This window comes from Artemia franciscana, chromosome 4 (assembly GCF_032884065.1).
Source record: "Artemia franciscana chromosome 4, ASM3288406v1, whole genome shotgun sequence".
Taxonomy (NCBI): domain Eukaryota; kingdom Metazoa; phylum Arthropoda; class Branchiopoda; order Anostraca; family Artemiidae; genus Artemia; species Artemia franciscana.
The window spans coordinates 49,185,842-49,202,561 of NC_088866.1; the positions used below are offsets into that span (position 1 = coordinate 49,185,842).

The 16,720-nt window shown below is 34.1% G+C and overlaps 1 protein-coding gene across 7 annotated transcripts in view; it reads left to right on the forward strand.

Annotated features, from left to right (window-relative positions):
- LOC136026532 (rap guanine nucleotide exchange factor 4-like) overlaps positions 1–16,720 on the forward strand; it is a 788,659-nt gene that overhangs the window by 675,904 nt on the left and 96,035 nt on the right. For 4 of the 7 annotated variants that reach the window (XM_065703200.1, XM_065703203.1, XM_065703202.1 and 1 more), the window contains 2 exons: positions 6,675–6,876; positions 12,944–13,089. The exons of the other annotated variants lie outside the window; for them this stretch is intronic. In XM_065703200.1, the coding sequence (XP_065559272.1) occupies positions 6,675–6,876; positions 12,944–13,089 (348 nt within the window). The remainder of the gene's footprint in view (positions 1–6,674; positions 6,877–12,943; positions 13,090–16,720) is intronic. 7 annotated transcript variants of the gene reach the window in all.

Sequence of the window (16,720 nt, forward strand, 5' to 3'; positions counted from 1 at the left end):
CAGGTCGAGGAACTTATGCCGTTTCTGCTGGTATGCACTTTTTCTTGGCATCGTGACAAGCTGGTAGCTCTGAGCTGCCATCGTCATGAAAAAGCTTAGCCATCTCTGCAACCGTTTTGAAGGGCTGCCTATGGAATTTCACCTCGACGCACAAGGCTGAACTTGCTGGACTGTAAGAAATATACTTCGAAAATGAGCTATTTGTTCTCTGAAGATCTATTTTGGGCTGGTTCTTATTTGGTCAAATGCTAAACTGAACAGATTGACTCGATATCGAGTTTTCGAATCTTCAGATCAAGGAGCTTATGCCGGTTCTCCTGGTATGAAATTTTTTTGGCAACGCGACAAGCTGGTAGCTCTAAATTAATTTCAAGGTTCAATGAAGGGGTCTCTAGAAGACCCTGGATCTTTGACACGAACTTAGAGGTGTTTTCTTTGACGCTTTCAAAGTAAATGCTGTCTAGATCCCTTCTTGCCCTATCAACCATTTTCCAGGGCATCAAAAAGTCTAGTCCTTTTGTCTGGAGATAAACTGAAATAGGACCAATAACTTCAAATAAAGCAAGAAACAACTGAGTGGTTAGGATTGTTTGTACCCTGTAAGATAACTCAGCACTGAGTCGGCTTCACATGAAGTTTCTAAGTCGAAAGAACTGCTGTTTTCAACAGAGGACAAAACGGGCGCTTCATCTAAGCAATGGCATTCGTCGCCAGAAAGCCTCCAAACAGGCGACATTTTTTGCTCTCTAACGAGTTTCCCTAATTTTCTGTAACCTTTTCAACTTTGACTGTCCTTCTTTTGTGTTCTCTACTCGTTGTAGTCTCAGGTCCATTCGTTTGTGGAACTCAGCAAAGAAATATGAAATACTGTTCATTGCGCCGAAGATATTCCTCGCTTCTGTTGTAATGAAGCAATTAACAACGTAAAGGTTTAGAACGCGACTGTAGCACCAGATACAAACCAAATCTGGAACATGGTTTTTAATATGAGAATGAAGTTCGTTAAATTCGCCCCTCATGTTAGAAGCACCGTCAAATGATTTCCTAGTTTTATTTTCGTATTTAAGTCCATACTCTTTGATCTTGGCTTGTAAAAGGTCTTTTATACCCTTGCCACTAGGATCTTGGACAGGTATGACAGCAAATATCGGTTCTTGAATTTCTTAATCTTTCACATATCTTAACACAATAAATGGCTTTTCCAAAACCTCGTCGTCCTGAGCCGTGTCAATTTGGATGATGTACCTTTTTTCACCGATTTTGATCACTATAGCTTTCCACATGTGTTTCTAATGTTCCTTATCCCTTTCTGGACCATCGTCTTAGAAAAAAGCTATAGCTACGTCTCTTAATTTTTCACTCACATCCATGTTCGATTTACTTTTTCTGTCATCCTCTATTGCTTTTTCCTGATGTTCCTTAAGTGGGACGTCAAATTTCAAAAGCAAAAAGTATGACCTCAAAGAGGTTTACTTGGTTTATTCTCGGTTTTGTTTGAAGCTCAAGCCTCTCCTGGCTACCGTATGCTTTAAAAGGTAGCCGTGTTTCCCCAACATTTTCAAGACCTCCAAAACGCCGTTCCGTATATGAATGTTTTGCAACATCTCTTATTTTTGTTTTCTGGGCAAAGCACTTTTAATAAGGCATCTAAAGTCTCGGCAGTTTTCAGCTTGAGTGTATGCTCGAGCCGCAGTGATAAAAATTTTCGACTTTTCATGTGCCTGGATTTTCTCCTGGGTATTCCTGAAGTTGATGAACCCAGAAGCGAACTGCGACTTTCTGTCGGAAACCCAATGCCTATGCTGAAAAATTATTTTACTGCCATTTTCTAGTTTCAAGAGTAACCCAAAATCGTTAAACGGAACCAGTCGTAATATCCCGGTAGTAAATCGAAGTCAAGTCAAAGCTAGGCTTTTCTATTTGAGGTGGTCCCGGCTGGAACAGATGTAACTTCATGAAATTTATTTCTGAGCTAGAGTCGAATTCCGCAATAAAGAGTAGGAAATAGACACACTTACTGGCAAAGGTGGCTCACCAACACCTTGCTTTGCGTCTGAGTTAGCACTTCCAGTTTGGTTCCGATATGGTGTGGATTCCTTCGCTACTGGTTTTACTGGTCTGGAAGGCGTCACACTATTTGACGATGTTGGCTTACCCTCTGTTGAAACTGAGTCAATGTCGTGCGGTTTTGGAATATTATTCTTCAAAATAGAATGCTTGTATAAGCATAGTATCACACTAGGCGCACAAGCAGCCGAGGTAGGTTGGAATTCTCAAGACTTCTGTAAAATGTCATAAAAATTGTTGCCACGAAGCTGAACCTTGATTTGAACTCGCTTTTATACCATCAGTAAACAACATTTATGTTTTATCAAGATTCAATGATTGGATAGGATTTGTCTACAACCCAAGGATTGTGAAAAAATCCAATCCGGTCATTGACCTATGGCTTTATGAAAGCGAAACGTGAAAAATGACAGAAGAAAAAAGCTTCCTTTTTAGGTGTCGTATGTTCAGGCCTCATCTCCCGAGACTGAAAAAAAAACGCCATAAGAAAAGTTAAACCGATGCAACAGTAACTCACAGGGTCGACTCGACAGACCTCAAATGATCGGGGCTCTGTTTGGGCTAAGGTTACCTAAGCCCCTAGTTGACAGAAATTACTCCGTATATGAAATGGGTTGTCCCCTCCGCAATCCCTCGCTCTTTACGCTAAAGCTTTTAATTGTTTTAAAAAGCAGAATTGTGGTAAAGAGTCAAACTTTAGCGTAAAGAGCGAGGGATTGCGGAGGGGACAACCCATTTCATATACGGAGTAATTTCTGTTCGTTTTAAGTTTTAATGTCGCTCCTTACTTTCAGTTAAAAAAACTAGTTTTTTTATGTAATTTATGAACGTTTTTGAATTAATGCATGTTTGATTTTGGCTCTCCACACATAAATTATTAAAATGAAATTTGCATATTAATTCCTTTTTTGGCTAAATGGCTTTCTCTTAGTTTCGATCACGATTTTGAGAAATAAGGGATGGGGAAGGAGGCCTAGTTGCCATGTGATTTTTTGGTTACATAAAAAAGCAACCATAAATTTTAATTTTTAACGAATTTTTTTATTAGTAAAAAATATACGTAACTTAAGAAGTAACTTACGTAATAAACTTTTATATTCTTTAATTTTTATTATGTATATGAGGGGGTTTGTACCCTCTTTAATACCTCGTGTTTTACACTAAATCGTAAGTTTTCTCCCAATTCTTTAAGAATGACCCCTGAATCAGAAAGGCCGTAGAATAAATAGTTGAAATTACTAAAAAATACTATAGCATAAAGAGCGAGGTATTTATCTCCTCCTAAATACCTCGCTCTTTATGCTAAAGTATTTTTAGAACCCCTCATATGCGTAATAATCTCTGTTCGTTTTAAGTTTCAATGCTACTCTTTACTTTCAATTGAAAAAAACTTTTCCATGTTTATTTTTTCATTGTTTTTTTTATAGTAATTTTAGAAAATCCTGCGCCCTTTTCATTGAATTTCTGTTCCCCCATGACATATTTCTCTAAAGAAAGATCCTCCCACATAGCCCCCTCCCCTCAACCCCACCCCCAAAACCAAAAAGAATTCCCTGAAAACGACTGTACACTTCCCAATAACCATTATTATATGTAAACACTGGTCGAAGTTTGTAACTTGCAGCCCCTCCCCCAGGGACTGTGGGGGAGTAAGTCATTCCCAGAGACATAGTTATTATGGTTTTTGACTATGCGGAACAAAATGGCTATCTCAAAATTTTGATCTGTTGACTTTTGAGAAAACATGAGCGTGGGAGGGGGCCTAGGTGCCCTCCAATTTTTTGGTCACTTAAAAAGGGCACTAGAGCTCTTCATTTCCGTTAGAAAGAGCCCTCTTGCGACATTCTAGGACCACTTGGTCGATACGATGACCCCTGAAAAAAAAAAAAAAAAAAAAAAAAAAACACGCACCCGTGATTCGTCTTCTGGCAAAAAATAAGAAATTCCACATTTTTGTAGATAAGAGCTTGATAATTTTGCTATATGGTTCTCTGATACGCTGAATGCGATGGTGTGATTTTCGTTAAGATTCTGTGACTTTTAGGGGGTGTTTTCCCCTATTTTCTAAAATAAAGCAAATTTTTTCAGGCTCGTAACTTTTTATGACAAAGACTAAATTTGATGAAACTTATATATTTAAAATCAGCATGAATATCTGATTCTTTTGATGTATATTTTAGCATCAAAATTCCGTTTTTTAGAGTTTCGTTTACTATTGAGCCGGGTCGCTCCTTACTACAGTTCGTTACCACGAACTGTTTGAAAACAAACTATGTAATATGTTACTTTTTTTTACAAAAAAGACATGTCAATAAAAAATATAAAAGAAATAATTTAAAAAAATTATTAGACATTGATTAGAAATTACTAGAAATTAGAAATAATCTAAAAAAAATTTCCAGCAAAACAAATTTTTCAAAGAAAAGTTAAAGCTTGATTAACCCAAAAACGAGCAGAAATAAAGTAAAATTCTTCAAAGCATAAAATTGCAGCAAATATCTATCAACAAATAAATGAAACCCTAAACCAATGCAAGTTATAATAAATTGAGTCAAACTCAAAACAAGCAAAACATCATGAGTAGAGCTGACAAACCCCATGCCTTCTAAAGACCCGAACATAATTTGCACTTTACTGAAAACAAACTATATTTTATGTGTTTTCGCTTTTTTGATTTTAACAAATAAAAAATTATTACAACTTCAAAGAATGAATATCAGTATATGTATATCAAACTGACCATCCACGGTCATTAATTTTCCTGTTTTATTTTTTTTTTCTTTTGTATTTTAGTAAACTGGAAAGTGCAAGTTTAAATTCATTGCTCCTTAAAGTGAGTTATTAATTTTCAATTATTCAGCCCTTAACTAAATCGGCTGAACAAAACTTTTGGTCTATTTATATATTTCAGTAAATCTTTAGTAAAGAGCAAACGACATTTTAGCCTTTAATAGAGTTTAGGGGGCAGCACCAACTCTATTTATGGTAATTTCTAAAAGTCAAAGTCATTCAGAGCTGGGGTTCATTGTCCATTGTAATTACTGTTCATTTCAGGTTCTGTTTTTTCATAGATTATCTTTTTTGCTCTCTTATTTTCTGTATCTTTTAATTACTAATTTCCTTTCGTTTTAAGATTTAAACTCACTTCTACAAAACAAACTGAGTTATTTGAGCTCTGTTATTCAGGTTAGGATTTACCAATAGGCCCACAAGGCTGAGATTTAGAGGCGCACAATTCCAGGGGGATGCTATAAATTATCACTCAGTGATTTTCTTATTACCCAAAACAAGAATGATGTGATTTACCGTCAAAGTACCATGTGTACTCAGCCGCCGCGCTACCTATTTACATAAAAGTGATTTAAAAAAAACACAGGAATTCCGTTGTCACTTATAAACTGTCAGATGTCTTCTTAAAATGGTAGCAGAGAGTTCGGTATCGCTACTCTCTTTCATTACTTTTGGCTGATCAGTTGTGTTCTGTTCATTGCTTCTGGTATCCCCAAAAATCTTCCGAAAATGGAGCATCAAAACGCTTGGGCGTAGAGGCGTCAAAGTTTTAAATCCAACCTTGCTGGTATTACAATTTATTTAAAATGATTTGAAAAAATAATTTTTAGTGCTATTGACATACCAATTACTGCCGCAGGTAGTGATGATAGAAATGAAAACAGGTTAAATAAGGCTTAAACAATCGCCCGAGGTATTTTGGGTTTTTATCATAATAAGATGCAATTTGATGCTAAATTTACATATTTCTATTAAACTTTTGGTAAATAAAAATAACTACCAGAATTTTGGGTGAAAATTCTCTTTACATGAGCAGTGCCATCTCAAATTTGACGGCAATTGTCAAAATGAATTTTGTTTGAATTGGGTTTTTGTGGTTATTACATTCATTAAAACCGAAACAAAATTTTGTACTAAACTGTCAAGTATGTGCATGATATTAAAAGTCTTGGGTGACAAAACCGGAAAAAATATAAGTTATAATTCAAATTATTCTGAATATAATTTACACCCCTTCCCCACCCAAATGATTCGCTCCAATAATTTTAGCCTGTGTAAATCCATAAATATTTATGGTACATGCTGATAAGGTACTAGTGATTCCAAAGAAAATTTTCTAGTTGTAAGTTTTAAGAAATAATTGAGCTATAATTTTCCACTACATGCACACCAGAAATGCATTGAGTGAGCCTTTAATGCATAAATTTGCCCTTATTGAATACCTGTTCAATCCAATTCTCAAAACGATAGCCCCTTTAAGAAAGGCGACACTTATGCCGCGTTACCGAGGTTTTACTTTGAAACTATAAATTAAAAACTTCAATTATCCCATGTTGCTTTAAAGCTCTTGACAAGACTTGTGCGTGGTGACAAGACTTTTGCCCAAGACAAGACAAGCCTTGGAAAGCCTTGTGCCTCGTTATTAAAGTCTTACTTTGAAACCTACAAATTAAAAGCTATTCAATTATCCCATGTCTCTTTGAAGTTTTTGATAAATTATATCAAGCAGAAAAGTTTCTTAATTTATCTCATTTCCCTACACAAACTTTTAAGTTTTAATTTATGTCCTACTTTGAGACCCAATTATTTATTTTTAGTAACTTCAGACGCAGTTCAATTTCAAGATCGTGGAGTTCTCTACAAATTTACCCAAGATTCGTACTTGGATGATTTTCCTGATGAAGTTCCCTTGCCGTCCAGAGAGGAAATACGTGAGGCTGAAACACGGAAAGACGATGCTATTTCGATACTCTTGAAAAAGGCCCCTGATGCAGTTCTCCGAGCCATCTTGCGGAAACAGTAAGCTCCTGGATTTAAACCCTAGAATAAGGTTGAAGATTAAAATAGATATTGCTGTCTTATTTATCTTTGTTGAAAAATTATATTTCATTTGTTAAAAATTCCATTACGTTGGTCTATTTTTGTCACGGATTATTATTCGTCACCGACCTGAACATAGAAACAGTTCTCCCGTTTTTTTATCCTTTGTAATGAGTTAAAACAATCCTTATCAACACTACTAAGGTTTTAAAAAACCTCCCCTCTTAACTCCCTCCTCCCTCCTCTGTAGAAAAGTTCACAGGTGTTGACACTTGGTCCCTGTCCACCCCAAAGCTTAGAAAAAAAATCGCATATCAAAAGATTTTGTTAAATAAAGCTTCACTCTTCGTGAAATTTTCAAAAGCGATTACTGTCTCGTGTCAAGGTACGAAAAATGTTGCACTATGTGCACAATCCTCTTGGTTTTTTACAAGATCCTGGTTGTCTGCACTGTACGGCATTTTTAAGTTGCAGAATTTCTGAAGCAGCAGTGCTGCTCTCCCTTGGGGTGGAGGGATTCTTCTTTTCTAAGGAAATGATTCTTGGTTTTACCTGGGGCTTCTTCCTTGTTATTATCTTGACCGCGTGGTTCTGAGCTTTCAAGATTCAGTAACACTTAAGCGACTGTCGATGAACTGTTTCATAGAAACTTTTATGGCCAGAAACTTCTGGGCCATAATCCTTTGTTCGTGGAATGCTTTGGTAGTGCTGCATCCGCAAAATATTGAATAGATGCACAGTTCATTTTTTGTACGATGAACAAGTCAAGCAAGACAAACAAGTCAAGAAAGATGAACAAGTTAAAAGCAAAGAGAACGTACGCAATGATCAGTGATGATGATTATAGTGAAAAATGGTGAAGTTAGAACTATCTGCTTAATTATTATGCTTATTTGTATCAGTTTTGTATATGGCTTTACCAGCTTTGAAATGCACACATACATAAACATAAGCAAAGCAATATACAATTTACTTATTCCCGCAGGAGCTAGTATATGAAGTTCATGGTAATAATACCTTACTGATGCTCTCAGGCTAAGATCAGTCAACGCTCTTTTAACCATATTATGGATAATCCCTAGAGGAGCAATATCTCTTAAAAAAATTTCCAAAATTTTTAGTAAGTTAAAAATAATAACTTATGACTGCAGAAAAATAACATATTAAAGTTGCACAGGGAGTATAAGCCTTAAAGAACCAAGGGCATTAAAATGAAAATTTTTGCCCCTGGATTCATCTCCTGGTTCCATTTTTAATACTTGAAAACCTGGGTTTTCTACCATTTTCATTTTACCTGTTATACAGCTGTCAAGATTTATCATTGCGTTAATTTCTGTTGTTGTCACACTATGTTATAAAAGTGACATTGTCTGAATCAGAAAAATATAAGGACACTAGTAATATGTTGATAGGTATATAAAAGGACACAATAATGTGCCCTTTTATGTACACATACAACTCACTAGAATAGCCTAATTGTTCTTTTTAAAAAGATACTTTTTTAGGTAAGTCATATAGCTAACAATTTGGAATGTTTAAATTTTGAGTAATTTTGATAACATTCATATTAATGCATAGCTTAGATTTATAGCAGTGTTTGTTTTATGGCAGTATCAAGAAATTTACGATTTCCAGGTGTGATTATATATATATTTTTGCTCATTTTTTGCTGATTTTTGAGACATTTCCCTTATTTTCAAAATGGCGCCCGCTAAATTTAAATACCAGCGTAAATGATAAATAAGTAAATGCGAATTTTTTTTTTTAATCTTGAATTCCTGGGTTTTACTAATTTGTTAGGACGTATGTGGTTGTTTAAGTTTCCACTGAACGAATTTAAAAAAAAAACAGGTTTTTATTTTTTCGTGTCCTTGGTACTTTCAAACACAGAATGAAGTTTAAAATGTAAGGAGAGGTAACGACTTTCCTATGCTATCATGATGAAAGCACAAGCCAGTCAGATAATCCCAAAGTCTTATTTCTAAAAGGGAAGCCAAATAGCCTAGCCTTTTGATGCCCGTGCATTAAATACTAATTCTAAATGACAAATCTTAACTGTGACATTTAATATGTGACAATTTCTGGAGAGATAAATAATTCTGCCTTTTACAAACCTGATTGATTCTTGCGTGAGAGATATTAAGCGAGTAAGAAGACATTTTTTGGGATGCAGTATTTTAAAATTGTTATTTAATTTCCTATTTATTTTGTTTTCCATGCCTGAGAATCGTGTCTGAACAGATATCCACGCTTAGGTAGTATAGTTAGAGAGTCATTTTTTTTTAACCTTAAATACTAACAAGGTTTTTTATTGTATTAAAAAGTAGAACTGTGACAGAGTCAAGCTTTAGCGTAAAGAGTGAGGTGTTGAGGAAGGGACAACTCCTTTCACATACGGAATAATTTCTGCCCGTTCTAAGTTTTGATGTCGCTCCTTACTTACAGTTGAAAAAAACTAGTTTTTTATTTAATTTCTGAATGTTTTTGAATTAATGCATGTTTTTACTTTGGCTCACCGCACATGAATAACTAAAACGAAATTTGTATATTAAGTTTTTTGGGGCTTAATGGCTTTCTCATAGTTATGATAGGACATTTTTGAAAAAAAGAGGCGGGGGAGGAGGCCTAGTTGGCCTACCATTTTTGGTTACTTAGAAATGCAACTAGAACTTTTTTTATGAACGTTTTCATTAGTGATAAATATACGTAACTTACGAATTAAATTACGTAGCGAACTTCTATATTTGTACATTTTTATTACGTATAATATGAAGGGGTTCTCCCCCTCTTCAATACCTCGCTCTTTACACTAAAGCTTGAATTTTGTCCCAATTCTTGAAGAATAACCCCTGAATCACAAAGGCTGTAGAATTAATAGTTGAAATTATCAAAAATATTTTAGCGTAAAGAGCAAATTATTGTGGACGATACGAACCCCCTTATATATGTAATATTTTCTGTTCGTTTTAAGTTTTAATGCTGCTTCCAGCTTCCAGTTGAAAAACTTTTTTATTTATTTTCGCATTGTTTTTTTTTTAATAATGCTAGGAAATTCTGCGCCCCTTCATGGAAATTCTCTTCCCTCATGATAAATTCCTCCATGGAAATATCCTTCCATGTAACCACTCCCTCCGACCCACCCCAACGCAAAAGAGTCCCCCTGAAAACGTCTATAGATTTCCTAATAACCATTACTAAGTGTAAACAATGGTCAAAGTTTGTAACTTGCAGCCCCTCCCCAGGGGACTGCGGGGTATTAAGTCGTCCCCAAGGACATAATTATTAGGGTTTTCGACTATGTTGTACAACATGGCTATCTCAAAATTTTTATGTGGTGACTTCGGGAAAAAAGTGAGCGTGGGATGGGGCCTGTGTGCTCTCCAATTTTTGGTCACTTAAAATGGCACTAGAACTTTTAATTTCCGTTAGAATGAGCCCTCTCACGACATTCTAGGACCACTGGGTCAATACGATTGACCCCTGGGGAAAAAACAACAACAAAACATATAAACACGCATCCGTGATCTGTCAAAATTAAAATACAAAATAAAAAATTCAACATTTTTGTAGATAGGAGCTTGAAACTTCTACAGTAGGGTTCTCTTCTGTGACTCTTATGGGATGTCTCCCCATATTTTTTAAGATAAGGCAAATTTTACAGGCTCATAACTTTTGATGGGTAAGACTAAACTTGAGGAAACTTAAATATTTAAAATCAGAATTAAAATGTAATTCTTTTGATGTAACTGCTGGTATCAAAATTCCGTTTTTTAGAGTTCTGGTTACTATTGAGCCCGCACCTTACTACAGTTTGTTACCACGAACTGTCTGAAAATTAATATATGGTCAATATGTCTTTGTTAAAGACACATTGGTGTCAAGGGATATTGCTTCTATTCCGCCAGGTTTATTCTTAGATCCCTCGATACTCCTTATTTCTGATATGATTCTGGAGACGGAGCTAATAAAGATAATGTGTATTCTTCTCTCACAAGATAGATCATCAGTACATCCATCATAATAGGATTTAGGAGTGAAAGCGATTTCTTGATTCAAAGCTGTGTTGTTCTTAGAAGGATGGAACTAGTTTTGCCATATTGGGCACCACGGTGCTTTTTCAGATGATATCACCCTGAATTCTTCAAATCAGCACAGTTTCAAAGCAATTCTTTTTAAATTACCCCTTCCGCATATTCTTTATTAGAACATGATATCTAAGCATTCATGATCGCACTTTCTAATGCCTGAAATCTAGTAAAGCTGGGTGAAACTGGCTCGTCAGTACTGATCTTAAACTGGACATTAATTGGCATCAAGTTCTACACTCAAGGGATCTTTCTACAAAATTGCAAATTTAACCAATCAGGCGGCTTTGTCAATGTCTCCTCGTTGTGTGCCTCACACTTCCTAGTGGTATGGCTTAATAAATGCACAAAGCTTTTAGATAGTCAAAGGGACATGTTTCAGTTTTATGTGGTAAGGAAAATATTTCAGCACTTTAGTAGTTAATGACATTGAAATCAGAGTATAAGATTCAAACCTTCCGAGTAAAACACAAGCTTCTACACCGCAAAAATGAGCCACAAATACTGCGAAAAAATGTCACATAACACGCTTTTAATAAATACAGCCGATGTGTATGTCAACGCTACTTTAGCAGTAACACGGTCATCTAATATGGCGACAATATATTATGCAACTCTGCGTCGATAATAATAACACTTTATACAGTTTCAGTAATAAGGCCCCCAAAGTAGTAGAAACTGACAATTCTGGAATAAATAGGTTTCTTAAAGTCTTCATTTAAAAGACGAAGATGAAGATTGTTGACATAGTTTCATAATTGACTTGTATTTTACAAAGCAGACTTTCCTTACTTATTTTTCGGAATGTACCATCCCTTTTGCATCGAGTCTTAATAGCTTGGCCTAAGCTCCAATGCTCCAAAGGAAGCAGACGGAAACATCATGCCTCAACAAACTCTTAAGCTTCCAGATGCAGTGGAATGCTAGAATAATTTTGTTTCTGATGAGTTTTATTTTAAAGATGAAGACGAAGATAATATATATATTCTCATTAATGAACTATATTTTAATTAATAGATCTTCCTCAATTCTTCTTAATAATGCATTACCTTCATTATATCCATTCTAACTGCCGTAGAATAGATGTTTCACAGTTCGTTAAGATAATGGTCAGTTTTCTCCTCGGGGAAAGATTCACTGATAGAAACAATCTCTTTTCGACGTCGCTGTCAGGGGAAAAATGTAGTGTCAAATGAAAATCTTCATGTTTCATTGCGTTTATAAGGAACTTTCTCCAGTTTTTTTTTTTTTTTGAAAATTCAATCTATGTTAGTGGGGAAGGGGTCTACTGTACTTTACTTTGTGATCTAAGAATCAAAAGGACAAAATAAAAAAACAATTTTTCTCTAAATAAAAGGAATTGCAATTACCGGTGTAAAAGTATATTCGCCCCAGGAGCGCAGCTGAAACATAATTTTGGAGAAGATATAAACAACATTTAAAAAGGGATATAATTTAAAACGGGGAGGTTTAACAGCTCAGGGTTAATAATAATATTTTCATAAAAGTTTTGCATGCCTATTATATAAATTGTTGTGATGAATAATTTTCAAGATTGCGATTTCTTTTAGTAGCAGAGGGTCCAGAACCCTAAAGAACATTTCTATAATACATGATTAAATCACTGTTCAGGCATAATAATTATTTTTGATATATATATATATATATATATATATATATATATATATATATATATATATATATATATATATATATATATATATATTATAGGTAATTATTTGGTTAAAAAAAAGTTTTTCTAATTTAGTAATTAAGATAAATGAGCACTTGAAAAAGGTCTTGACCTCACTTTTCCATTCCATCACCTAGGATAAACAATATAATCAATCCATTAGCCACATCATCATGTCCAAAATCAAAGCAAAGTATTTGGTTCATTTCTTATAGTTAGATTAGTTTTTAGCCTGTTTTTTTTCTTATGCTCTGTGTTTATTTTTTAGTCCTGAAGAGCGTACTCAAGAAGATGTAGAAGCAATTTACGAAGAGCTAGTACATATCAGTTCATTATCTCACCTGTCTACCTCTATTAAACGGGAATTGGCTTCAGTGATTGCTTTTGAATCTCACCCTAAGCCAGGAACTATATGTAAGCTTTCTCATTTTATATTACCACAAATAGTAAACTTTTCTTTGGGGAGAAATGAAAGGATAAAACAGCAATGTTTGCGTGGGATAGGTTTAAGAGAGTCAATTCCCCAAGCATCTAGCTACTTATAAAAGTCAAACAACATAAATCAAAGTATCAACTTATGGAAATTAGATCTAGGACAAAAACAAGAGGAATCAAAACGAAAGGTGATTTGAATTTCCATTTTACATGAAAAAAGACCGAAAACAAAGGTGCTTTCACACTATGTCGTAGAACTTCTCACACTAGGATAAGAAAGACTTTACGTTACGTTATGTAATTATCAGAAGCAAGTTTTTTCAGTAAAGTTGACAGTTCGGATTAGGCTCGATCCTTGCATAAAACTTAACGTTGGGAAGTTTTTGCTACGTTATGGAAAGCTCAAAATTGTAGAAGCAAAATAAATTTCATAATGAGCAATTATTAAATTCTGAAAATAAGAAAAACTCTTCTTAAAAAGCCTTTCGTACTTGATCAGAGCCGGAATCTTCATGCTCCTTTTATAATCTTAAAATAGTTTTTTCTATGACAACTAATGATGATTCTAGGCGTTGTTTTGTGGATTTTATGTTGCCAAGTATGAAAAAATCTTGTGAAAAAAAAAATGTGAAAGAATAAGCTTGTCATAACTTAAACCTAGAAAATTAAGGTTAAAAGTTAAAATTAGCGTAGAAAATCACATAAGTTTCCGCTTAAATTTGGTAATTATTCAATAAACTTAGTTTTCATTTGACTTATATATTTTCGTTTTAACTTTCTTTTATTAAGCTATTTATTTTAAATCTCTACAAGAAAGCTATTTATTTCAAATTTCCACCAAAGACGCAATATTTCTTTTTGGGGAAAACAGAAAATAAACGGTTTGTCTAAGGGGGGGGGGGTCAGTGCTGCATCTCCGAAATAGACAAAAAAGTTAAACAGATGTCACTATAAGCATGATCATAGAGTAAGGGGGTTCAGGAGGCCAAAATATCTTCCGAGAAAATCTTGAAAGGTACTTGGATCAGCCCTTCTCAAGAAATTACAACTCAGGGCTATACAAAGAATTGTTTTCGAACACAATTTTCTGGCACATAAGGCTGGCCTCTACCCCCTTCTTTACTGGACCTAAAATTTTATTCCTATCGCCTTAAGAATCAAATTATGAAGCTTAAAATGAAAGTAAATGTTTCTTACTTTTTGAAAGTAAAAGCTTAAAATGAAAGTAAAATGAAAGTAAATGAAAGTAAATGAAAGTAAAAGTAAAATGGTTCAAAATAAAATAATGGTGTCTCTTTTATTTTGGTATTTATATTTCATTTTCACTGTTGACTTGTTTTCTTCTATTCTGTGTAAATATGCTGGATATTTTCCTCCCCCCCCCCTTCGCAACGCAATTCCTGCCTGAAAAGCCATGAAGTACGCACCGTCGGTTTTAACGTTAAAGCTTGGTGCGGTATCCTCTGTGATTTGAAATCGCCATGAAAATAATAAATAATCAAAAATAAAATTGAGTAATTTGCCAGTTGGGAACCTCGTAAGGTAAAATCATAGACTATTTAGAGATATATTTTCGAAATTAAAGTTTGAAGGAAGTCGGTCAATATCCAAGACATTTTTGATTATGACGGCGCATAATTGCCACCCTGACTACTTTAGTCCAAAAGGTGTTATCTCACATAAATTGTATAGAAAACGATGTGAAAAAGAGAAAATGGAATGGGGAATAAAAGGGTACTAAAAGAGAGGTTTCTGTTTTGTTTTACTTTTTCAAGAAAAGGAGGGAGAAAGACAGATTAGAAAAACAATAAGATGAATAGATAAAAAATTCGCTTTTGTTGATCAGCTTATGATAAAACTAAAGAAGAAATTTGAGAAGAAAAATCAAAAAAGAAAAATAGTAATGGTTTTTATAATAAGATGAATAGAGAAAGTGATTTATTTTATTCATTCAGAATTTGGTAAAACCAAAGAAGAAAAGAAGAACAAAAAGAAAATAAAAGAGATCAAAGAAGAAAAAGAATGATAATAATAAGATGATTGGGTTAAGAAATTTACTTTAGTTATTCAGCTTGTGGCACAACCAAAGAAGAAAAAACTCGAACGCCACGACTCAAACCCTGTCCTCACGGATAATGGATTTCAAGTATAGTGAGCTAATCGCTCGAATATGAAGGCTTCAATAATGGACCCGTAGATGAATAATGGACGGACAGTTATGTGCTAAAAGTATAAAGGACTGTAAAAAATGAGTTCTGATTATTTAAATTGGTCCTAAAAATCATAGAAAAGAAACAAGAAGATACAGAAGAAGTAGACCTTGAAAATGGCTTCCTATGACCATTAGGAAGAAAAAGACGAAAGTTTAGACAAATATCTCGCCTGTGTATAACAAGGCCTCCTCAGTGTTCAAATAGAGATGGAAATCTAAACCATAACAGCGTAAACAAGTGAGGAATCTAAAATAACTAAATATACTAAAATAACTAAAACTGAAGGAGAGAATAGAATCAGTATATATGATAGTAATTCCATAAGAAAAAACCACAAAAACACAAAAGTAGAATATACAAGACAATCAGATACTTCCGAGCTTTTCGGCCGCATTGAGGTTGTAGTAACTATTGCCACGTTCTTTCTAATTATTTTTTTCATTTTGAACTTGATATTCTATTTTCATTTTTCGTATATTTTGTAATTTGATTATAGTGTTTTATCATAGCACAATTTTACTATTGTTTAATTTTTTGAATAATTTATCTAATTTTTCGTAAAAAACGACGAGGACTGCACTGCCTTTCCATAATACAAATGCTAAAAATGCTAAAAAGGATTATTTTAAGACAGCGAAAATGTTTTTTAAATGCAAACAACATCAAAATATAAATTTATCTGTGCAAAGAACAGATAAATATAAATTAAAGACTTACAATAAAATAGGTGTAGTAAAAATTGAACTTGCTTTAAGTAACGTTAATCATTATAATAGTTGTAAATAATTGTTCATTTGTGTAATTTTAAGTGATGATGCTGGACTCTTTTAATTTTGTTTTGTTTCTTATTTTTATAGTTATATGTTTTATTGCAAGTTCTATTTTATATTTATCTGTCCTTTGCTGTTCTCGGCCCTTAGTTATCGATCCGAAATATTCATTTGGAAAAATTTTCACAATCTTAAAATTACCCTCGTCGCCTTACCTTTTACCATTTGTACTTTTTCAATTTGAGTTTAAGTTTATTTAAAATCATTCAATTCAGTTTATGAAATGACGATTTTCAGCTTATTTCTAATTAACTAAATCAACAGAAATTTGGCACCTCTCCTTTAATAAACTCTTGCGTACCAGCATGTTTAGCTGCAGAGCTGGTATTCCACATCCAATTTTTCCTAGTTAGTCTTAGCAATTAGTTTGCTAATCAGGGGATTTATTTCTTGAACAAGCTTAAATTAAGGGGAAGAACACGAACTGATAGAAATCAGCTTAATTGTTCAATTAACGTTTGAAAGAGATCAGGATGAAAACTCATAGAGAGAGAGAGAGGACGAGAGAGAGAGAGAGAGAGAGAGAGAGAGGGAGAGAGAGAGAGAGAGAGAGAGAGAGAGGAGAGA